The sequence below is a fragment of the Salvelinus fontinalis genome, chromosome 42 (genome assembly GCF_029448725.1).
Source record: "Salvelinus fontinalis isolate EN_2023a chromosome 42, ASM2944872v1, whole genome shotgun sequence".
NCBI lineage: Eukaryota > Metazoa > Chordata > Actinopteri > Salmoniformes > Salmonidae > Salvelinus > Salvelinus fontinalis.
In genome coordinates, this window is record NC_074706.1 from 23,089,253 (window position 1) to 23,114,738 (window position 25,486).

The 25,486-nt window shown below is 42.7% G+C and overlaps 1 protein-coding gene across 3 annotated transcripts; it reads left to right on the forward strand.

The window, feature by feature from the left end:
* The first annotated feature begins 1,442 nt into the window (after positions 1-1,442).
* LOC129841153 (zinc finger and SCAN domain-containing protein 2-like) lies at positions 1,443-18,017 on the forward strand. 3 transcript variants are annotated; one of them, XR_008757283.1, is made up of 9 exons: positions 1,443-1,941; positions 3,022-3,152; positions 3,341-3,514; positions 10,667-10,831; positions 11,217-11,328; positions 11,541-11,668; positions 13,240-14,261; positions 14,938-15,022; positions 15,317-18,017. XR_008757283.1 is itself a non-coding variant. In XM_055909292.1 (8 exons), exons 1-8 carry the CDS (start codon positions 1,665-1,667, stop codon positions 14,951-14,953), a joined length of 2,025 nt encoding a protein of 674 aa, XP_055765267.1. In that variant the 5' UTR covers positions 1,443-1,664; the 3' UTR covers positions 14,954-18,011. The 3 variants fall into 3 exon arrangements, 2 of the variants coding, with proteins under 2 accessions (XP_055765267.1, XP_055765268.1); XM_055909292.1 differs by having other exon boundaries at positions 14,938-18,011; XM_055909293.1 differs by lacking the exons at positions 13,240-14,261; positions 14,938-15,022; positions 15,317-18,017 and having other exon boundaries at positions 11,541-12,974.
* Positions 18,018-25,486: the final 7,469 nt, after the last annotated feature.

Below are 25,486 nucleotides of genomic sequence, written 5' to 3' on the forward strand. Positions count from 1 at the left end.
TATAAATTACCAAAGGGGTCTGACTTTAAATTAAGTACACGGTCATGCGATAGTCTTTATGGATGTGTTATGAATGACCGAATGTATCTCACTTCAAACTAAGTATTACAGGACACTACATAAGTGTCAGTAAGTAGATTATTTACATTTTGCTGATTTTATGAAGGTTCTCTCATGAGCCACAGGTTATTGTATGGTGTGAGAGGAATTTAAAATGGATTGATGGACCTGCAACATTTGTGTGTATGTCAGAACCAAGATTTGGAGTAGTCCAACCTGAGACTACTGCACCAGGTATTCCTCTTCTGTTCCCATGCTGGAGACCAGGGCTTGATTACAACCCGTTACAATGTTGCTAACATTTTGTGACTGATCTTTCAGTGGGGGAGTGGGTGAATGTGTCAAAGACCTGACTGGGCCCAGCACCGCGCGGTATGGCTCGTTTTTGTTGCGTGCGAATTTCTGTATTGAGGGACATGTAACTTGGTTCCAGAAGAAAGACACTTAAAATGTCTTTATGTTGGGGGCTTTTGTCAAGGTAAGTGCTTCTTGGTGTAATGTTGTCCCCAAGCTATTGCACATACTATATCAACCATTCAAAGTTCGCCTTAGTGGGAGTGACCATGGAATTCTATAGGAGTGACCTTACTGAGCATAAAGTTTGTCATCACTAAACAGTCAGTCATAATTATGGCTAAACCCTGCCCATTTCCAGAATAGATTTTCTTAAAATGTGATTTTAAACCTAACCCTAACTAATGAAGGCCAAGTTTGATGCGTTGGTCCACCAGACCTTCCACACATTAGGGCAGAAGTGTCAGGGAACGAGATTAGGTGTAACATGACATCACATTAGAGCGTGTGCCATCCTTCAGCACAACATGTCACCCTTCATAAAGCACATGTTTATATCATATTTGACATAGTGAGTTGTGACACATTGGTGATTGTCACAGTTATGCCACATTTTTTAACCCTTTATAAAGAATGACATATGGTTATAGATGCTTTTTTAACATGTAGTGCCTATGAAGGCTTTGTAAACTGATCATTTAAAGCGGGACCAAAAATTGTGTAATATGTATGTCCAAAATTTATTAAAAAAAAAGATTGGATTTAAGCTGATTGGCCTCAAAATTAGTAAACTCCTGTGGATTTGAAACTAAAGTGCCAAAATGATCCCCCTTTAAATGCATACAGAAAATGATGTAGGGTGCAATAAATTATAGGAGTACACACACAAAACATTGACCATTTAGGATTGAAAACATTAAAAAAATACAATCAAAATATATATTAGTAATACTTTTAATTATTGGTTGTATGATAACTAGTATAAAATAAACATTTCTGCACAATGTTATTTTCGTAATAATTATTAATTTACAAAGTAACAGGAAGAGACTCTTATTCTGAAGGATTCCAAAAATCTGTGACCTGGAAGTATTTAGCTAGTTAATCTTGTCTGCTTCACAGTGGTCAAAACAACGTCCACATTAAGGTTTTTATTGTTGTGATTTAGAGGATTGTTAACATCCTGGAACTTAAAATGAAATATTTAACTGCACCGCATCACATACTTATCCCAGGTCATCTTTAATTCGCGTTGGCGACAAGGCGTGGTTGATAGATGTTATCTAGATAACGCTAGCTAGCTGCAAACAATGGCTAACTGTATGGTTTTTCACACTCAAATAGCCTCCATCATGGAGGTGCTAGCAAATGCAGCCGTGGCAGAGATCTGTAAACTTGTAGACGATGACTATGCAGTGTTTCGTTTGGAAATAACTCAAAGCCAGAAAGAAAACAGGGCATTGCGGAGGAAACTACTGGAACTGAAGGTGGCACGGGAGCGCGCAGAGAGGACAATGCGAGAGCGCGTCCTTGCCAGTCGTCCCAGTAGTGTCAAAAATCTCGATCGATACAGAGGAATGGCAAGAGGTACATTTTGAAGGAGGACGAAGGTGCGCTGCCTGTCGCCCCTAGTATATAGCACAGTACCTGCACTAGCTACAGATTGTAACACCAGATAATGAATGTGATTTAACTAAACATTTTTGGACCATTAACTAACCTCACCTGGTATTGGCGATTCTATCTTCGTCCTCGGATTTGTGGAAACAGGAGTCTAATTAAATGTCTGTGTCCAGTTGCAGGGTCCGTTTTATTTTAAAAACGTAGCATTTTCCAAATTCAATCAGATTTTTGGTCCATTAAGTAACCGAGACCTGTGTCTGTCATCATGATAGACAGTTTGGGGTGGACTCACCTGTCTCAATCAATGGTGGAGTTAATTTTGCTTGGCCGGTGCCCCTGGTAAGTGGAGATTCATTTAAGGACCAATGGAAAGGTCACAAACTCCGCTGGGTCATTCAAAAGGAACTGACCAGTGAGAAGATTTGAAAAAGACAGGGTTGAACATTGTTGGATTAGTTTATGGACCCAAAAAATGATTTTAATAAACAGAGCATTTTCTAAATTCAAACTGACCCCTGCAACTGGACAGACATTTTATGAGACTCCTGTTTCCACGAATTGAGGATGAAGAGGGTATCTGCCAATACCTAGTTAGTTAAAAATCTCAAGCTACGTTTTGTATAGCCACACCTGTAACTACTAGTACAATAGATAGCAAAATGTTTTGGTTGAATCACATTATCCGGTGTTAGTCTGTAGCTCCCCTGCCTGCACATGTGTTCAGGTGTTTTATCCAAAATTGGATCTTGGTCAGTTTTTGGATAGTATGCATTAATTCCCCTAATTACTTAGCTATCTAGCACAAAGACACTATCATATTCTAACCAGATTCTTGATTTACTGCATTTCTTATTATTTGCTAATTGAAAACAATGTGATGCATGGAACATAATACATCAATCAATAAATAGTATATCAAGAAGTTATGAGAAGTGTTACCTTACTTCCGGGCCAATTCTAGACAGTGTCAATAATGTACAATATAGCATTGAGCATTGACAGTAGTTAACCTAACCACCTCTTTTCTCCCTATCACTCTCTCAGGTGAAGGACATCTCACTGGAGGCCACAGGATCTCTGTGAAACCAGCAGAACACAATACATGGAGAGATGACCAACCAATCACTGTTGATGAGGGGAGTAGAACCTCAACCCAGCACGTTATCGTGATAGAGGTTAGTGTTACATTTAACATTGAATTACAGTTCCTTTTGTAAATCAAATGTGGCCATTTTTTTTAGATAGGCTCCCCTCAGCTATTCACTTGCTTACATGTACATCCTCATTTATCTGCCTTAGGGGAGCTTGTGAGACCCTACGACAACTAAACTAATGTACCGGTAATAACCTCTTGTCTTGTTAGTCTGCAGATGCAGAGCCTGCAGGTCCTGGGGTCAAACAGGAGAGGTCTGAAGGAGAGGAGAACCAACTCAACGGCAGAGACATCCAGACTGGGGCAGATGGAGCGCCCCTTGTAGCCACGGAGGACCCCACCAACGCCCCAGCGCAGCTCAGGACCCAATGCAGTATCACGGAGGTCAGTGGAACGCCGAACGCCATCCTCAAGCCAGAGACAGACACCAAGACTTTAACTGTAACACACAGGCTTTTACACAAAGGATCTGACGACAGGTCAGACCTAGAGAGACTGGAGACTGGGCTGTCCTCCTGCTCCTGGCTCAGAGTATATACCGCTATTTCACCATAGCCAGAGGATGGTTAATTCCCATGGTGATAGTGACGTGTTAGACACTGGTGGTGATGATCCGTCTTGTTCTTACACTACAGAGATGGACCTTGGCAACAAGCCCATGGGTTTAGAAAGACAGACTGATCTGTCCAGAGGGGACTGGAACCAGTACAGTAGTAGTGTATACTCTGAAGGGTGCCTAGATAAGGGTAGGGTCTGGTTGTAGATGAGGTGATTGTGAAAGTGGAGGGCGACGTTCCTCCCACATGGAATCCAGATTGTCCTTCTCCTAGGAGACTCTCACAGGGCAGAGATTTCTTAGATTACAGGGGAAGCTTAGAGACTAATCTAATTGTCGCAACCCACTCCCCTTTACACTCGTTCAGGCATCGTGAGCCAGTGTCCACGACAATGGGGCCTTCCGATTCAAACGGCTATGTCCTTTTCGATCAGGTATTGAACTGAAATGACAGGGCTAGTGCCCAGCCTCCTGGAGGGGGAGCCAGATCAGGCAAAAGTAAAGAGAAACGGTTCCTCTCTCTGCATGTTCTGTAACGAAGGCTTCAGCTGCTCCCAGAAGGTGGAGATCCAACAGAGGTTCCACACAGGGGTGAAACCCTACAGCTGCCCCCAGTGTCACATGTGCTTCACCCAGACTGGCAGCCTGAAGAGGCACCTGAAGGTCCACACGTGAGAAAGGCCGTTTGCCTGTATGCATTGCGGGAAGAGGTTCTCAGAGAGGACCTACCTCAGGATACACCAGCAGAAAAATCATTCCACTCTATAAAATGGAAACCTTTCTACTTTGTAGCTTATTACGTTTAGATCAAACCCTGCATTAAAAAGACAAAGATTCATTTTCATTGTTGTCAGCAGAAAAGGTCCACAGATGCATTTGGAATAATGAGATTGACAGATTTCAGTGTTTAATATTCCTAGTTAGAATATTGCATGGTACAGTATGTCACATATAAGCTTAAAAAGTCTTGTTACATAGTTTTTGTACTGAGTAGGCTATATGATAACAAATGCCTGTTTCATTTTTAATGGTGTATTTAAATGTTTTTCTGTTCAATAGAATGAAAAGTCCCATTTTGTGTTTAAGACTTGAGACTCTTTAGTATACAGTACCAGTCAAGACTCATTCAAGGGTTTTTTAATATTTTTTTCTATCTTCTATATTGTAGAATACTAGTGAAGACATTACACTATACAATAACACATATGGAATCATGTAGTAACCAAAGAAAGTTTAAAACAAATCAAAATATATTTTAGATTTTTCATAGCCACCCCTTGCCTTGTTGACAGCTTTGCACACTCTTGGCATTCTCTCAACCAGCTTCATGAGGAATGCTTTTCCAACAGTCTGGAATGAGTTCCCACATATGCTGAGCACTTGTTGGCTGCTTTTCCTTCACTCTGCCATCCAACTCATCCCAACCCATCTCAATTGGGTTGAGGTCGGGTGATTGTGGATGCCAGGTCATCTGATGCAGCACTCCATCACTCTCCTTCTTGGTCAAATAGCCCTTACACTGCCGTGAGGTGTGTTGGGTCATTGTCCTGTTGAAAAACAAATGATAGTGGGACTAAGTGCAAACCAGATGGGATAGCGTATCGCTGCAGAATGCTGTGGTAGCCATGCTGGTTAAGTGTGCTTTGAATTCTAAATAAATCACAGACAGTTTTACCAGCAAAGCACCCCCACACCATCAAATCTCCTCCTCCATGCTTCACGGTGGGAACTACACATGCGGAGATCATCCGTTCACCGACTCTGCGTCTCACAAAGATACGGCAGTTGGAACCAAAAATCTCAAATTTGGACCCATCAGACCAAATGACAGATTTCCAACGGTCTAATGTCCATTGCTCACATTTCTTGGCCCAAGCAAGTCTCTTCTTCTTATTGGTATCCTTTAGTAGTGATTTCTTTGCAGCAATTCGACCATGAAGGCCTGATTCACACAGTCTCCTCTGAACAGTTGATGTGTTGAGATGTCTGTTACTTTAATTCTATGAAGCATTTATTTGAGGTGCAGTTAATTCTAATGAACTTATCCTCTGCTGCAGAGGTAACTATGGGTCTTCCTTTCCTATGGCAGTCCACATGAGAGCCAGTTTCATCATAGCGCTTGATGGTTTTTGCGACTGCATATGAAGAAACGTTCTAAGGTCTTTTACCAAATAGCGCTATCTTCTGTATACCACCCCTACCTTGTCACAACAACTGATATTCTCAAATGCATTAAGAATGATTGAAATTCCACAAATTAACTTTGAACAAGGCACACCTGTTAATTGAAAGGCATTCCAGATGACTACCTCATGAAGCTGGTTGAGAGAATGCAAAGAGTGTGCAAAGTTGTCAAGGCAAAGGGTGGCTACTTTGAAGAATCTCAAATATAACATCGGTTTTAACACTTGTTTTTGCGGGGGGGTTACTACATAATTCCATGTGTTATTTCATAGTTTAAAAAACCCTGTAATTTTTTATTTAACCTTTTATTTAACCAGGTAGGCCAGTTGAGAACAAGTTCTCATTTACAACTGTGACCTGGCCAAGATAAAGCAAAGCAGTGCGACAACAGAGTTACACATGGGATAAACAAATGTACAGTCAATAACACAAAATATATAAAAAATCTGTATACAGTGTGTGTAAATGAAGTAAGGAGGTAAGGCAATAAATAGGCTAATAGTGGTGAGGTAATTACAATTTATCAATTTACACTGGAGTGATATGTGCAGATGAGGATGTGCAAGTAGGAATACTGGTGTGCAAAAGAGCAGAAAAACAAATATGGGGAAACGTAGGTAGTTGGTTGGATGGGCTGTGTACAACTGCAGCGATCGGTAAGCTGCTCTGACAGCTGACGCTTAAAAGTTAGTGAGGGAGATATAAGTCTCCAACTTCAGTGATTTTTGCAATTCGTTCCAGTCATTGGCTTTAGAGAACTGTAAGGAAAGGCAGCCAAAGGAGGTGTTGGCTTTGGGGATGACCAGTGAAATATACAGTTGAAGTCGGAAGTTTACATACACTAAGGTTGGAGTTATTAAAACTTGTTTTTCAACCACTCCACAAATGTCTTGTTAACAAACTATAGTTTTGGCAAGTCGGTTAGGACATCTACTTTGTGCATGACACAAGTCATTTTTCCAACAATTGTTAAGACAGGTTATTTCACTTATTCACTATCACAATTCCAGTGGGTCAGACGTTTACATACACTAAGTTGACTGTGCCTTTAAACAGCTTGGAAAATTCCAGAAAATGATGTCATGGCTATAGAAGCTTCTGATAGGCTAATTGACATTTGTACCTGTGGATGTATTTCAAGGCCTACCTTCAAACTCAGTGCCTCTTTGCTTGACATCATGGGAAAATCAAAAGAAATCAGCCAAGACCTCAGAGAAAAGAATTGTGGACCTCCACAAGTCTGGTTCATCCTTGGGAGCAATTTCCAAATGCCTGAAGGTACCACGTTCATCTGTACAAACAATAGTATGCAAGTATAAACACCATGGGACCACGCAGTTGTCATACCGCTCAGGAAGGAGACGCGTTCTGTCTCCTAGAGTAACGTACTTTGGTGCGAAAAGTGCAACTCAATCTCAGAACAGCAAAGGACCTTGTGAAGATGCTGGAGGAAACAGGTACAAAAGTATCTTTATCCACAGTAAAACGAGTCCTATATCGACATAACCTGAAAGGCCGCTCAGCAAGGAAGAAGCCACTGCTCCAAAACCGCTATTAAAAAAAGCTAGAGTACGGTTTGCAACTGCACATGGGGACAAAGATTGTACTTTTTGGAGAAATGTCCTCTGGTCTGATGAAACAAAAATGGAACTGTTTGACCATCATTATGTTTGGAGGAAAAAGGGGGAAGCTTGCAAACCGAAGAACACCATCCCAACCGTGAATCACGGGGGTGGCAGCATCATGTGGGGGTGCTTTGCTGCAGAAAGGACTGGCGCACTTCACAAAATAGATGGTGTCATGAGGGAGGAAAATTATGTGGATATATTGAAGCAACATCTCAACACATCAGTCAGGAAGTTAAAGCTAGGTTGCAAATGGGTCTTCCAAATGGACAATGACACCAAGCATACTTCCAAAGTTGTGGCAAAATGGCTTAAGGACAACAAAGCCAAGGTATTGGAGTGGCCATCACAAAGCCCTGACCTCAATCTCATAGAAAATTTGTGGGCAGAACTGAAAAAGCGTGTGCGAGCAAGGAGGCCTACAAACCTGACTCAGTTACACCAGCTCTGTCAGGAGGAATGGGTCAAAATTCACCCAACTTATTGTGGGAAGCTTGTGGAAGGCTACCCGAAACGTTTTACCCAAGTTAAACAATTTAAAGGAAATACTACCAAATACTAATTGAGTGTATGTAAACTTCTGACCCACTGGGAATGTGATGAAAGAAATAAAAGCTGAAATAAATCACTCTACTATTATTCTGACATTTCACATTCTTAAAATAAAGTGGTGATCTTAACTGACCTAAGACAGGGAATTTTTACTAGGATTAAATGTCAGGAATTGTTTAACTGAGTTTAAATGTATTTGGCTATGGTGTATGTAAACTTCCGACTTCAACTGTACCTGCTGGAGCGCGTGCTATGGGTGGGTGTTGCTCTGGTGACCAGTGAGCTGAGATAAGATGGAGCTTTACCTAGCAAAGACTTTTAGATGACCTGGAGCCAGTGGGTTAGGCGACGAATATGTAGCAAGGACCAGCCAACGAGAGCATACAGGTCGCAGTGGTGGGTAGTATATAGGGCTTTGGTGACTAAATGGATGGCACTGTGATAGATTGCATCCCATTTTCTGAGTAGAGTGTTGGAGGCTACTTTGTAAATGACATCGCCGAATTCAAGGATCGGTAGGATAGTGATAGTCAGTTTTACGAGGGTATGTTTGGCAGCATGAGTGAAGGAGGCTTTTTTGCGAAATAGGAAGCCGATTCTAGATTTAACTTTGGATTGGAGATGCTTAATCTGAGTTTACAGTCTAGCCAGACACCTAGGTATTTATACTTGTCCACATATTCTAAGTCAGAACCGTCCAGAGTAGTGATGCTAGTCGGGCGAGCGGGTAGTGATCGATTTAAGAGCATGCATTTCGTTTTACTAGCATTTAAGAGCAGTTGGAGGCCACGGAAGGAGTGTTGTATGGCGTTGATGGGAATGGACCCTGTTTTTGTTTGGTCGGTCACACACAAAGCACTGATTACATTATCAATGGTGGTTATGACTTGCATGGTGGACCCAAACTGCTCGCTGCAATAGAATGGTAACGCAGCGATCAGGCTGGTTCCACCAGGCTTGGTTATGAAGGTGAATTGGAACAAAACTTATCTGTTTCGACCTTTGACCAGGTCAAATGTCACCAACCTGATTCAAGCGTCCTCCCTGTTCAATTTATAGGAATGCTCACAGCGAGGGCATGTCTGTGTGATGTTGAGGGTCCCCTTGCTGGTCTTCTCTATGTTGCATGTTTGGCAGCAAACTGAACATCTCTCTAACAACTGCTGCAAGCGATCCTCAAACAATGGACTTCCTCATCTTATGAGGTGGTGTTGACTGGGATAGCCTGTGACAGCGTTATACAATAGAAAGCCAAGTGGTAAATTGCATTTTGTTATAAATAAAGTACAAAGCTTTTTGATAATGCCCGTCACAACCAAAATGACTGTACTACTTGACTGTGTGATTCACCTACTAGTTTAACAAACTGTGTGTTTTTTTATACAACTTTTCATATAACACACATTACCTTTGTCGATGAAGCCGTCTGTCATCAGGGCAGTAACTAGGGTCAAGCTAGTTCTAGGTCGTCATTAGTTGCCACAAAGTCATAAACCAGGCCAATTTCTACAATTTAACTTATTAAGATGTGATTTTTAAAAGTAACCTTAAATTAAGAACGACCTTTTTTGCCATATAATCGATTGTGGCTGTGGAAACCCTAATGATATGCCTTATAGATGTAGACTGACTGTAGCTCCAGATTGGATTCAGGCCAGGGACGCCATTGCGGGTTGTTGCTCCTAGTTCATCGTATTAGACTCAGGCATGAGTTAACCACCACCATAGTTGCATTCATTATTTAGTTTTGCTCTTAAATAACGTACAGAATACACTTATGAGTTACAAACTAATTTGCAGATCCGAATTGTCAAATGATAACGTTATATAACCAGCAGTATGAGCTACCACCTAACTCAATTGTAATGAGATAGTTATCTAGCTAGTTATGCTAAAACGCTAACTAGCCTACTTCGTTTTATCAAAAGATAGCTAACCAATAACGGTGTTAGCGAAATTATCCCAGAGGTCATATTACAGTATTTCTGGTTATACTCACCACCACCGAACGTTGCACACCAAGCTAGCGTTACTATACTGGTGGTGCAGAGGGGACTGACGAACTCCAACCACCTTTCCGCATACTAGGGTCCTTCGGCAGGGCATGTAAACCGTATAACTGTGTGGAGCCATGGTCAATCCATATAGGGCTTTTCAGTCAGAAACGGCGATGAAAAAAATAGCCCCATTCTGAAAAGTGAAGCGGATGGGGCGATTTGCACGTGGAGCTTGGCAAAATTGGGGATGATTTGTTGACATAATTGTAATCCAAAACCAAACTTCATTCACTCGTTGTGAAGCACTGGGTTCCAAACTCCGTTTTTGACAAGACTGATTTGGACAAGACTGATTGTCCTATTTTCACTTTGTAGTCAATTTTGACACTATAGTTCATGTTTGTGACTTATAAATGCCACATGGGCCATTTTCAATGGGATTAGTTGCTTTTTATTGGCAGTTGCTCTTTATGATTTTTATTAGGCTGATACGGAAATTGTTACAGGAAATAATCAATGTTCACAAGTATGGCCCTTACATGTTGAAAGTGTATTTATTACCTGTGTGTATGTACCTGAGGGAGTGTATGTCTGTGTAATCTGTATCACCTGTCTCTTCCAGGAGGAGGAGGGTCCAGAGGTGCTGCTGGTGAAGGGGGAGGGGTGTGAGGAGGGTCTGTGGAAGCCTGAGGGGAACATGGTCATGGAGGACAACCAGACTACACCTCCTCCTGAACCCACAGAGGAACCAGCTGAGCAGCACAGGACCACACACAGTCTCACTGAGGTGAGCCCACTGTGAACAACTGTCTGAATGGTATTAGGTCAGGGTCTGTATCCACAAAGCCTCTCAGAGTAGGAGTGCTGATCTAGGATCAGTTTTGCCTTTTAGATCATAATGAATATAATTATTTGGAAAGATCCTAGATCAGCAATCCTACTCTGAGACTCTTTGTAGATACGGGCCCAGGTCTTGGTTAAATTTGTCTTAAGTGTGGGACCATACCTTTTGAATTATCAAACCATTAAAGAGTGTCAAGTAATCAAATCAACTAATACAGTTAAATAGTACTCATAGCAATCCCTCATTGCCCAATCAGAAGATGCTTCATAGCAGGGTGCTCATATCAGATTTCTTAATCCAACATCCTCTCACTCTGTATCTCTTACAGTCAGTAGACATGGAGGAATGGAAGCCTGATCTGCTGCTAGTCAAAGAGGAGACAATAGAGGACGGACAAGAGAGCATTGACCTGCTGAGTGGACTAACGATGGGGGAGCAAGGTAAGGAAGAAATACATATAGCCTGCATACAGTAATAGATCTTCAATGGGAATAGTGTTGCACCTGGGAATTTGTGTCTGAATGTTCATCATTCATAAAATTAAATCAATACAACCTATGTTTCCATCCAAAAACACGCATAATGTATAAACTTGAAACTAGAGTTTTCTCTGCCATGTTTGTAAAGTGTATTTTCTAACCTCTTCCTGCAGGTGGTTGGCTGGAGGCTAACAGAGGAGACTGGGTGGCCAACTTGGTTTCCCAAACCCAGACAGGTGCAGCCAAAGGCCCTGGGGACGACATCACTGAGCAAGCCAGGACCATAGGCGACATAGTGGAGGTCAGTGGATGGGACAGCGTCCTCAACTCTGAGCTGCGGTACAATACTGTTAACCACAAACAGAAACAGACAGTCAAACACAAAACAACATCCGATCTTGACAGCAAACTGTCTGAGACCAGGCCGAGGCGTAGATTTGTTCTGCAGGGACAGGGAGGTGACCGTATGTGGAGGGAGAGAACAGACTCGGCAAGCGATGCTCCGTCCTGCTCCTATAGTTGTGATTCAGAGAGACTGATGGCGCCTCAGGTTAACCCCCTAACAGGTGCTGCATTCAACCTGCCTTCTATAGGATCTATCAACTGGAACATGGACCCTGCGACACCACAGAAACTCCCTGGCCTTCATCCTCCTCACACTCCCCTAATGTTAAAGCAGACCTCAGACAATGCCAGTGCCTCAACACTAAATGCCTACACAAACCCATTGACAAATGACAGTAGTAGAGACGGAATCAGTAAAGGTCACAGCGCCAAAGAGAAGTGCTTTCCGTGTTCGTTCTGTGAGAAGTCCTTCAGTTTCCCCCTAGAGGTGGAGATCCACCAGAGGATGCACACGGGGGAGAAATCGTTCAGCTGCCATCTGTGCCGGGCCAGTTTCTCACACTCGTTCAACCTAAAGAGGCACCATATGGTCCACACAGGGGAGAAACCCTACAGCTGTCCCCAGTGTGAGAGGAGGTTCTCCCACCAGCACCAGCTGAAGAGGCACCTGAAGGTCCACACGGGAGAGAGGCCATTCGCCTGTATGCATTGCGGGAAGAGGTTCTCAGAGAGGAGTAACCTCAGGATACACCAACAGAAAATACACACAGCCCATGTATAGAGTATTGTAACAAGTCATAAATTACTAGTTAGTGTGTTTGTAGTTCACTTTGTTGGTTTGGGATGTAGCAGGGAACTGGATGAGGTGAACTGAGGAGGGAATGAGTGTGATAAGGCAGAATAGATGATATGGTGATGGTTGGTGTGATTGTGTCTGTAAAAATGCTTCACTGATGAAGAGTGACAACTATGTCCCTATAGGTTGATACTGGTGTTTTATAGTGGGATAATGATAGTGCCTTAATTCACTTGACAAAATAGATAAGATCCGTGTAACGTAATGTTGAACCTTTTCCAAAGTATTCTAAAATTAAATTTTATCAAAGCGAGGGTACCAGATTTACAGAAATGGTAAAGTGTTACCATAGTGAGAAAAGTTATTCTACTTGTCACATGTATCGTTTTGTGCAATGAAAGTACTGTACTTCATGTTGTGACTGTATGACCATTTTTTTAAATTAAATAAAAACTGTACTGACTGATTTGGTTATTTTTGTATCATTGCAGGGTCTGAGTTTCCCTTATCTCAGTGGAACCAAAACATTATACTTCATTCTTGAGTCAACAGATATGGACATTTGTTTTTTATAATAAACTCCAATGGGTCTGTATTGTTAAGTATTTTAATCACAGTGTTAGAGATAGGTTTGACTGGTTAACATTTCATAATGTCATGTTTCTGTGTGTACAGCAAAGCATTCCTTATATAAACCTTTATATTATCTTCTGTTCAATTTGTGTTTACAGTCTGCAGTCCATGAGGACCTGCTGATAGCCGGTGTTGCTGGTAGGAGAGACTGGACCTCTGAAGCAGCTGGTCACAAACCCTGGCCCCGGATCAGGACAGTGGATCAAGAGCCGTCACTATTCCTTCCTGATTCAGATTCAGGACGGAACCACGAGGGACAAAGACTCGACCATCACGCAGAACACAACCAGTGGACAGGTGGACTGAACAACCTCAGTCCTGGTGGTCATCAGAGAGACAGAGGCTCAAGTCAGGGATCCAGTCTGCAGCCCAGACCCTTCTCTTTACAGTCTCAGTGCAGGGATGAAGCAGGGCCTGGGGCTGATAGAGATAGACCCTCCTGTTCCTATGATACAAACAGCACAGTATCCATGATGAACAGAGCATGTCACCCTGGGGTTCAGCCTTTACAGAGAGTGACAGGCGCCCCCCCTGGTGGTAGTCTATCAGCAAGTCGGTCTTCTCCGTCAGGGTCTTGTCTAATGACTGGTGAATGGGTTCATAGAAGGCCTGGACCTGGGCCTAGCCTTCCTCGGTTACCTCATGGTTACCCTACCAATACAGACCGGGTCAGGATGGGTGTTCTCCACAAGAGGTACTTATGCTATAACACAGCACACAATCCCAACAACACCCAAACAATTGCTAGAGGTCAAGGAAGGAGCTCAAAGACTAACCACCTGACGGTGGTGGCTCCTGCTTCTACTTCCTCTGGTGTCATTGGGTCACAATGTGGGAGGCCGAGCATGAGGGCGGACCCAGACAAGCCGTATGCCTGCCCCACGTGTGGGAAGCGCTTTGCTGAGGTGAACTATGTGAAGAAGCACCAGAGGGTCCACACAGGGGTGAAACCCTTCAGCTGTACCCAGTGTCACATGCGCTTCGCCCAGGCTGGTGACCTGAGGAGGCACCAGAGGGTCCACACAGGGGAGAAACCCTACAGCTGTCCCCAGTGTGAGAAGAGGTTCTCCCGCCAGTACCAGCTGAATGTGCACCTGAAGGTCCACACGGGAGAAAAGCGGTTTGTTCGCCTGCATGCACTGCGAGAGGAGGTTCTCAGAGAGGAGCTATCTCAGCATACACCAGCAGAAAAACCATTCCACTCTATAACATAGAAAATTACAATTCTACTCGATAGCTTCTGATGTTTAGATCAAACCCTGAGTAACAGATTTCAGTGTTGAATATTGCATCCAGACATTTGATATACACGGTATAAGGCACAAACAGTGCCTTCATAAAGTATTCATACCCCTTGACTTATTCCACATTTTGTTGAATACAGCCTGAATTCAAAATGTATTAAATATTTTTTTAAATCTCAGTCTACACACAATACCCCATAAAGACAAAGTGAACATGTTTTTAGAAATGTATTGAAAATTAAATATATAACTAGCAAATTTATTGAAGTATTCACACCCCTGACTCAATACATGTTAGAATCACCTTTGGCAGTGATTACAGCTGTGAGTCTTTCTGAGTATGTCTCTAAGAGCATGACACACCTGGAATGTACAATATTTGCACATTATTTTACAAATTCTTAAAGCTCTGTCAAGTTGGTTGTTGATCATTGCCAGACAGACATTTTCAAGTCTTGCCATATTTAAGTCAAAACTGTATCTAGGCCACTCAGGAACATTCAATTTTGTCTTGGTAAGCAACTACATTATAATTTTTGCCTTGTGTTTTAGGTTATTGTCCTGCTGAAAGGTGAAGTTGTCTCCCAGTGTCTGATGGAAAGCAGACTGAACCAGGTTTTCCTCTAGGATTTTGCCTGTGCGTAGCTCTATTCCGTTTCTGTTTATCCTAAAATGTATCCTTAGTCCTTGCTGATGACAAGAATACTCATAACATGATGCAGCCACCACCATGCTTGAAATTATGAAGAGTGGTACTCAGTGATGTGTTGTTGGAATTTTCCCAAATATAAAGCTTTGTATTCAGGACAAAAAGTTAATTTCATCGACACATTTTTTGCAGTTTTACTTTGGTACCTTATTGCAAACAGGATGCATGTTTTGAAATATTTTTATTCTGTACAGACTTCCTTCTTTTCACTCTGTCAATTAGGTTAGTATTGTGGAGTAACCCGTGTGGACCTTCAGGTGCCTCTTCAGTGGAGTACAATGTTGTTGATTCATCCTATCAGAGCCATTAAACTCCCTGAGCGGTTTCCTTCCTCTCCGGCAACTGAGTTAGGAAAGATGTCTGTATCTTTGTAGTGACTGGGTGTATTGATACACCAGCCAAAGTGTAATTATTAAGTTCATGTTCAAAGGGCTATTTAATGTCTGCTCCCCCCCCCCCCCCATCTACCAATAGGTTCCCTTCTTTGTGAGGCATTGGAAAACCTCCCTTGTCTTTGTGGTTGAATATGTGTTTTAAATTCACTGCTCGACTGAGGGTACTTACAGATAATTAGATATTTCTGGGGTACAGAGATGAGGTAGTCATTCATAAATCATGTTAAACACTATTATTGCACACAGAGTGTGTTCATGCAGCTTATGTGACTTAACACATGCACATTTTCACTCCTGAACTTATTTAGGCTTGCCATAGCAAATGGGTTGAATACAGACTCAAGACATTTGATTTTCATTTTTAAATCATTTGTAAACATGTCGAAAAACATAATTCCACTTTGACATCATGGGTCATTGTGTGTAGGCCGGTGACAAAATCTGAATTTAACTATTTTAAATTCAAGCTTTAACAAAAAAGCATGTTGCATTTTGTGTTTGTACTGTGTAGGTTATATGATGTTTACAAATGCCTGTTTCATGACTTCCAATCAAATAAAAAATAAAATCCCAAGAAACTTTTAATGAGAAAATAAATGCAGTTTATCAACGTGGGAGGCCGAGCATCAAGCGGTACGCCTGCCCCACGTGTAGTAAGCGCTTTGCTAGGGCAAACTATTTGAAGGAGCACCAGACCATTCACACTGAGAGGTACTCTAAGTGCAAACTATGTTACAAGATCTTCTCTTTCCAGAGTAACTTTACCTGACATAGGAGTGTCCACAACGGGGAGATATGGTAGCAGTGTAGCTTGAGATGTACACAGGGGATATCTGAGAACCATTCTTTAGTTGACATATTATAAACTGAGCAAAAAAAGAAACGTCCCTTTTTCAGAACCCTGTCTTTCAAAGATAATTTGTAAAAATCCAAATAACTTCACAGGTCATTGTAAAGGGTTTAAACACTGTTTCCCATGCTTGTTCAATGAACCATAAACAATTAATGAATATGCACCTGTGGAACGGTCGTTAAGACACTATCAGCTTACAGACGGTAGGCAATTAAGGTCACAGTTATGAAAACTTGGGACACTAAAGAGGCCTTTCTACTGACTCTGAAAAACACCAAAAGAAAGATGCCCAGTGTCCCTGCTCATCTGCGTGAACATGCCTTAGGCATGCTGCAAGGAGGCATGAGGACTGCAGATGTGGCCAGGGCAATAAATTGCAATGTCCGTACTGTGAGACGCCTAAGACAGCGCTACAGGGAGACGGGACTTACAGCTGATCGTCCTCACAGTGGCAGACCACGTGTAACAACACCTGCACAGGATCGGTACATCCAAACATCACACCTGCGGGACAGGTACAGGATGGCAACAGCAACTGCCCGGGTTACACCAGGAACGCACAATCCCCCCCATCAGTGCTCAGACTGTCCGCAATAGGCTGAGAGGCTGGACTGAGGACTTGTAGGCCTGTTGTAAAGGCTGGTTCTCACCAGACATCACCGGCAACAACGTCGCCTATGGGCACAAACCCACTGTCGCTGGACCAGACAGGACTGGCAAAAAGTGCTCTTCTCTAACGAGTCGCGGTTTTGTCTCACCAGGGGTGATGGTCGGATTCGTGTTTATCGTCGAAGGAATGAGTGTTACACCGAGGCCTGTACTCTGAAGCGAGATCGATTTGGAGGTGGAGGGTCCGTCATGGTCTGGAACGGTGTGTCACAGCATCATCGGACTGAGCTTGTTGTCATTGCAGGCAATCTCAAAGCTGTGCATTACAGGGAAGACATCCTTCTCCCTCATATGGTACCCTTCCTGCAGGCTCATCCTGACATGACCCTCCAGCATGACAATGCCATCAGCCATACTGCTCGTTCTGTGTGTGATTTCCTGCAAGATAGGAATGTCAGTGTTCTGCCATGGCCAGCTAAGAGCCCGGATCTCAATCCCATTGAGCACGTCTGGGTCCTGTTGGATCGGTGGGTGAGGGCTAGGGTCATTCTCCCCAGAAATGTCCGGGAACTTGCAGGTGCCTTGGTGGAAGAGTGGGGTAACATCTCACAGCAAGAACTGGCAAATCTGGTGCAGTCCATGAGGAGGAGATGCACTGCAGTACTTAATGCAGCTGGCCACACCAGATACTGACTGTTACTTTTGATTTTGACCCACCCTTTGTTCAGGGACACATTATTCCATTTCTGTTAGTCACATGTCTGTGGAACTTGTTCAGTTTATGTCTCAGTTGTTGAATCCTGTTATGTTCATAACATGTGTAAATATTTGTAAGTTTGCTGAATATAAACGCAATTGACAGTTAGAGGACGTTTCTTTTTTTGCTGAGTTTAGTTTAGTTATGTTAAGTGTCTTGGAGTAATTAACCACATACCCCTCATTAACTTGTCATTTGAAACAGACTTGAGTAAATACATGTTTTTAGAGAGACAGTAAACCTAGGCTAAAACAAGGACAGTTTAATATTTACCTTAATGAGGTGATGTAGATGGAATAAAGACATTTTATTATTTTCTACTCTATTCTTGTTAACACACTGTTCTTTCTAAACAAATCTGCTCTCAACTTGAAAGATACTGATCAGAGGAGATTTGATGTGTACTGTAGTAAGCAGTAACGTATTTCAAAGAACAGCGTGCATACATTTTTCATTTCACAACACACACAACACATCCTTCTCTTCAGTGTAAACGGGAGTAAACAGTGGGAGAGAATGGCGGGATGTTTTTTGTTGGGCAAGAAAGATGGCGTAAGTGGATGCTGAGTTCAGATCAAACAGAGCGTCAAGCGAAGTTGGTGAAGACGAATGTTCTGAATAGACAAGTAGTGTCAAACTGGAACAAAAAGTTAATTGTCTAAAATTGGAGTGGAGGATATGTGTATGAATTATAATGAATCGCTTCTTTTTGGGATGCAATTGTTGATTAAGGATGTACAGTATATGTGGGAGACCCATTTAAGGTGTCGAAAATGTTGAAGTATGCTCTTGGGAAAAGTCAGAGCAACCAGGAGTGGTTGATTAATTGAATATCTGAAGAACAGAGGAAGATTGCAGTGAGCCTCACAAGAATCTGGACACAAGGTTTTTTGGCTTTGAACTTCGGAGTAGAGCACCTGTCAAAGGAGTCATATTTTATTTGTTTAACTAGGAAAGTCTGTTAAGAACAAATTATTTTTTACAATGACGGCCTACCAAAAGGCAAAAGGCCTTCTATGTGGACAAAATGTAGGAAAAAACACATGACAAGAGAGCAACCACAATACTACATAAAGAAAGACCTAAGACAACAACACAGCATGGTAGCAACACAACATGACAACACAACATGGCAGTACATGGTGCCTGGCGTCTGACCCGCTTAGTGAATGGAGAAACATCATCTGTCGGTCCTGTTGTTTTTTGATTCAGAGCAAATACCTACGCACATGAAGCTCGGTTATGTAAGATATGCTGTAAGAGCTTTCGTCCCCAAACCTTTGCAGTATATGTATTGTAAAGGATTTGGCCATGTTTCAAGTGTGTGCAGACAGATGGAGTACGGTGTGTAGAAGGATGACGGTGTTGCAGTTGTGGTGGGAATCATGATCCCGAGTTCCTGGAGTGTCCTATAAGGGTGACGGAGATTGAGGTGACAAATGTTAGGGCGATCAATCGAATCTCCTACGTGGATATGATTCAAATGTGAGGCTAGTGAAGATAAAGTGCCTTGCAAAAGTATTCATCCCCGTTGGCGTTTTTCCTATTTTGTTGCATTACAACCTGTAATTTAAATTGATTTTATTTGGATTTCATGTAATGGACATACACAAAATAGTCAAAATTGGTGAAGTGAATTGAATAAAATAACTTCTAAAAAAATAAGCAAACATGTTTGTGTTCGCCAAAAGGCATGTGGGAGACTCCCCAAACATATGGAAGAAGGTACTCTGGTCATCAAGGAAGACGCTATGTCTGGCGCAAACCCAACACCTCCCATCACCCCGAGATCACCATCCCCACAGTGAAGCATGGTGGTGGCAGCATCATGCTGTGGGGATGTTTTTCATCGCAGGGACTGGGAAACTGGTCAGAATTGAAGAAATGATGGATGGCACTAAATACAGGGAAATTCTTGAGGGAAACCTGTTTCAGTCTTCCAGAGATTTGAGACTGGGACGGAGGTTCACCTTCCAGCAGGACAATGACCCTAAGCATACTGCTAAAGCAACACTCGAGCGGTTTAAGGGGAAACATTTAAATGTCTTGGAATGGCCTAGTCAAAGCCCAGACCTCAATCCAATTGAGAATCTGTGGGATGACTTAAAAATTGCTGTACACCAGCGGATCCCATCCATCTTGAAGGAGCTGGAGCAGTTTTGCCTTGAAGAATGGGCAAAAATCCCAGTGGCTAGATGTGTGAAGCTTATAGAGACATACCCCAAGAGACTTGCAGCTGTAATTCCTGCAAAGTACTACAAATTATTGACTTTGGGAGGTGAATAGTTGCACGCTCAAGTTCAGTTTTTTTGTCTTATTCATTTCACAATAAAAACGATTTTGCATCTTCAAAGTGTTGTGTAAATCAAATGATACAAATCCCCCCCAAAATCCATTTGAATTCCAGGTTAGGAAAAATGCCAAGGGGGGTAAATACATTTGCAAGCCACTGTATGGTAGTTGCCACACCATAGCCTGAAGTAAATGTCCGCTGCCAGTCAAAATATACCCTATATTAAGGTGGATTTTGTGGCAGACCTTGCCACAGTTATAAACTGTACGGTACAAGTCTCAAAGAACTCTAAAAAACTGGACATTATTGTGGCTGCGGCAGAAACGTTTTTGGGACTTAAGGATTTTACATCTGAAGATTTGCAAGGGGTACTGGTGTCGGAAGACCTGCCCTTTTTTACAGAGAAGTTGTTTGATTTAGTTTCTTTTTCGGTAGTTTGGTTTGTTTCCATTTTTTGGAGGATCCTGTTTCCATCGTGCACAGTAGGTGGTGGGATACACGTTAAATTGTGCAATCGCCAATATACCATAGAAGAAGAGAGAAACGGATACCGAATCTGATGGAGTTAGCAAATATGAGAGTGAAGGTGATGAGAATACTGGATGGACTACAGTCGCTAAAGGACAGATAAAAAGAGCTACCATCACAGTTGAAACACTATCTAGTAATCCTACTGCTCATGGCGCAACTACTTCACAGTTTTTAGTATGAGTGTGGTTTGAGGATAAGAAGATGTGCCTGGGAGATCCGTTTGATGTTGCCAAGATGGTGAAAAACGTGTTGGGTTTGGCCTGCTGATTGGCGCAGCGGTCCAAGGCACTGCAGTGCTTGCTGCGTTACTACAGATCCTGGTTCGATACCGGGCTGTGTCGCAGCCGGCCGGGAGACCCATGAGGTGACGCACAATTGGCCCAGTGTCGTCCGGGTTAGGGGAGGGTTTGGCTGGCCGGGATGTCCTTGTCCCATCGCGCTCTAGCAGCTCCTGTGGCAGCCCGGGCGCAATGCACGCTCACACGGTCGCCAGGTGTACGGTGTTTCCTCCAACACATTGGTGTGACTGGCTTCCGGGTTAAGCTTGCATTGTGTCAAGAAGCAGTGTGACTTGGCGGGATTGTGTTTCGCAGGACGCATGGCTCGAACTTCGCCTCTCCCGAGTCCGTATGGGAGTTGCAGCAATGGGAGAAGACTAACTACCAATTGAATATGACGAAATTGGGAAGAATAAATATATATTTGGGTACTGTATAATCTGTGAAGGTGGAATTTTGTTGATTATTTTGTGTGTTGTGTGCGTGTTGTGCCTCACCAGCATCAAGGAGAAAGAGATGACTGCCTTTTTGGAACAGGGCACCAATCAAGGGCGTTATTTCTGGAGTCTCTGTGGATGTTGGGGCTAAGAATATGAAAATTGCAGGAGTACACTATATATACAAAAGTTAGTGGATTCAGCTATTTCAGCCACACCCATTGCTGACAGTTGTATAAAATCGAGCACACAGCCATGCAATCTCCATAGACAAACATTGGCAGTAGAATGGCATTACTGAAGGACTCAGTGACTGTCAACATAGCACTGTCATAGGATGCCACCTTTCCAACAAATCAGTTCGTAAAATTTCTGCCCTGCTAGAGCTTCCCCGGGCAACTGTAAGTGCTGTTGTGAAGTGGAAATGTCTAGGAGCAACAACGTCTCAGCCGCGAAGTGGTAGGCCATACAAGGTCACAGAACGGGACTGCTAAGTGCTGAAGCGCATATCGCGTTGTCACGGCTGTCGTCCTCTTCTTCCTCTGAAGAGGTGTAGCAAGGATCGGACCAATACGCAGCGTGGTAGGTGTCCATGTTTTAATAGGGAAAACTGAACATGAACACAAATACAAAAACAATAAACGTGAACAAACCGAAACAGTCCCGTGTGGCACAAACACTGACACAGGAAACAATCACCCACAAAATACCCAAAGAACATGGCTGCCTAAATATGGTTCCCAATCAGAGACAACGATAAACACCTGCCTCTAATTGAGAACCAATCTAGGCAACCATAGACTTACATAAACACCTAGAATGAACACAACCCCATAAATCTACAAAAAAAACCTAGACAGTACAAACACCCTAGACAAGACAAAAACACACAAACCACCCTCGTCACACCCTGACCTAACCAAAATATTTAAAGAAAACAAAGAATACTCAGGTCAGGGCGTGACACGCGTAAAAATCGTCTGTGGTTGCAACACTCACTACTGAGTTCCAAACTGCCTCTGGAAGCAACGCCAGCGAGATAACTGTTTGTCGGAAGCTCCATCAAATGGGTTTCCATGGTCGAGCAGCCATGGCTCCCCATGCGCAACACCAACCATCGGCTGGAGTGTTGTAAAGCTTGCCGCCATTAAACTCTGGAGCAGTGGAAATGCCTTCTTTGGAGTGATGAATTACGCTTCACCATCTGGCAGTCCGACAGATAATTCTGGGTTTGGCGGATGCTAGGAGGACACTACCTGCCCGAATGCATAGTGCCAATTGTAAAGTTTGGTGGAGGAATAATGGTCTGGGGCTGTTTTTCATGGTTCGGGCTAGGCCCCTTAGTTCCAGTGAAGGGAAATCTTCACACTACAGCATACAATGATATTCTAGACGATTCTGTGCTTCCAAATTTGTGGCAACAGTTTGGGGAAGGCCCTTTCCTGTTTTAGCATGACAATGCCCCCGTGCACAAAGCGAGATCGGTGTGGAAGAACTTGACTGGCCTGCACAGAGCCCTGACCTCAACCTCATCGAACACCTTTGGAATGAATTGGAACACTGACTGCGAGCCAGGCCTAATCGCCCACCATCAGTGCCCGACCTCACTAATGCTCATGGCTGAATGGAAGCAAGTCCCTACAGCAATGTCCCAACATGTAGTGGAAAGCCTTCCCAAGAGTGGAGCCTGTTATAGCAGTAAAAGGGGGGACCAACTCCATATTAATGCCCATAATATTGGAATGAGACGTTCGACGAGCAGGTGTCCACATGCTTTTGGTCATGTAGTGTAGTTGGGGCTTGACGATTGCCTCGTATGTTCAATGGAGAGAGGATATAGTTAGTCTGTTACTGTTTTTGATGAGTCGCTCCCTACACATGTCAAGATTGGATATGTGAGTTAGCCTGTGTTTGCAGAGAGTATGACTTGAGTAATTATTTTACTGTGGAAGATGACGTTGAATGTCGCAATTGTGGTGGGAAGCATGTACAGGAGTTCCCTGAATGTCCTGTAAGGGTGAAGGAGGCCTAGATTGCTAGGATAAGAGCTGTTCAGCGTGTCTCCTATGCTGAAGCAGCAAGAAAAGTTCAAACATTTCTAGTGGTTCGGTTGTCGTGGAGACACCACAGTCCAGTGATTTGGGTGCAGTTTGCAAAGTGCAGGATCCAGATACCCTTCTCTTAAAGAAAGTATATTATTTGGGCATTTATTGCTATGGTGATGAACTGCACTGCAGGAGTGGATAAGAACTCAAGAAAGAGTGATATTATCCATAGAGATAGAGGACTCATCTTTATATCTGTGCCATTATAGCGTCTAAGACAGTATGAGCAGTTCCAATGAGGCTACAACCCATAGTAATCCCCACCCAGTTGACTACTAATCCCACCCTGTTGACTAATTTAAAATGGTGGAAGCTTGGTGGAACCCCTCAATGAAAATGTCTGTGCTAAACTGGGTTATATCCATGATGAGTCCTTTAATCTATCTCTATGATATCCTCGTATCTGCAGCTGGACACTTCTTGGGAATGAAAGATGTAACGGGTGAAGAGCTGCATGGGTACTGACTCTGAGTGGATTAAAAGTTTTAGTTAATTTCCCTTTTTACGTTTTGGATGTCACCTTTTTTTATTTCCTGAATCTAGTAGTGGGCGGCAATACACTGTTTCTGGTGTAGTCCTCCCTAAAACACCACATAAGAAGACGTAGTAAACAGTGACCAAGAACAATTTCCATGTTTACCGTTATTGTTGTTATTTCGACGTTTTAACACCATGAAACTCAAAATATGACTAATTGAACTGCACTGCATGACATACCCTCCCCCATGTAGTGTTAAACGCAAGTTACATTTGGTAAAATGTTCCAATAAAAATATAATATAAACCCCTTGAAGATGGCAATACGCCCCAAAAAACATTTACTCACTAACAAAAGGGTTGAATTGTTCTGCAACATGTGCAGTGAATGTTAACATGGCTTTGGTGATGAAACGTACATTATGCATTTATTTATCTCCCACTGCATGCTGTGACATGGGCCTGGCTGGTATCACATCTTCTTCAAGCTGCCTGACTGAATACTGGGGCCTTCAGTGGTACTGGAAGCAAGGGCATTACCTGGAAGTACAGCAACAGTCTCATTCTGTCAACATATATTGTATGTAAAATCCTACAAACTTCTACAGATGCAAACACTGACTTATATTCACTTTGTCTACTCGTCCCATTCTTTAATATTGTCTTGGATCTATATTTTAGATGACACAGCTACATGTAATGAAAGTTTCGGTTTGCTTTACATTACCCCATTTTGTGCCTGCCAGTTGGCTACTCCGCTAGCAGCTTGCTAGCTACTGTAGCTGGACTAAAAACAGCAAGCAAGATAGCCTTTTAGCTTCCCACATCTCCCCCATGGGAAGTAATCAAATTTATAATTAAATAATATCCCCTGGCAAATATTATTTACTTGCCAGCGTAACCTACATTATCCCAGTGTAATATGCTCCTTGAATGTATTCCTGCCCCCATATCAGCTAAAAATAGAATGCCATAGTTACTTTACACCACTGGAAAAATACTTTGAAGTACTACTTAAGTTGTTTTTGGGAGTATCTGTACTTTACCATTTATATTTTTGACAACTTTTACTCCACTACATTCCTTATGAAAATAATGTAGTTTTTACTCCGATACATTTTCCCTGACACCCAAAAGTACTGGTTACTGTCACACCCTGACCATAGTTTGCTTTGTATGTTTCTATGTTTTGTTTGGTCAGGGTGTGATCTGAGTGGGCATTCTATGCTGTATGTCTAGTTTGTCTGTTTCTATGTGTTTGGCCTAATATGGTTCTCAATCAGAGGCAGGTGTTAGTCGTTGTCTCTGATTGGGAACCATATTTAGGTAGCCTGTTTTGTATTGTGGGGGGTGGGTGATTGTTCCTGTTGCTGTGTTCCTGTGTTTACGTTACGGGACTGTTTCGTCTTCGTTCATTTTGTCGGTTTATTGTTTTTGTTCGTTGTTAAAGTATCCTATTAAAATGGATAATCATCACGCTGCAGTTTGGTCCTCCTCTCTTTCGCCCGAAGAAGAACGTTACAGTTACATTTTGATTGCTTAAACAGAAAAGCAATATGGTTTAATTCACGTACCTATTGATATAATGTGTTGTCATCCCGACTGCCTCTGATTTGGTGGACTCACTTAACACAAATACTGAGTTTGTAAATTATGT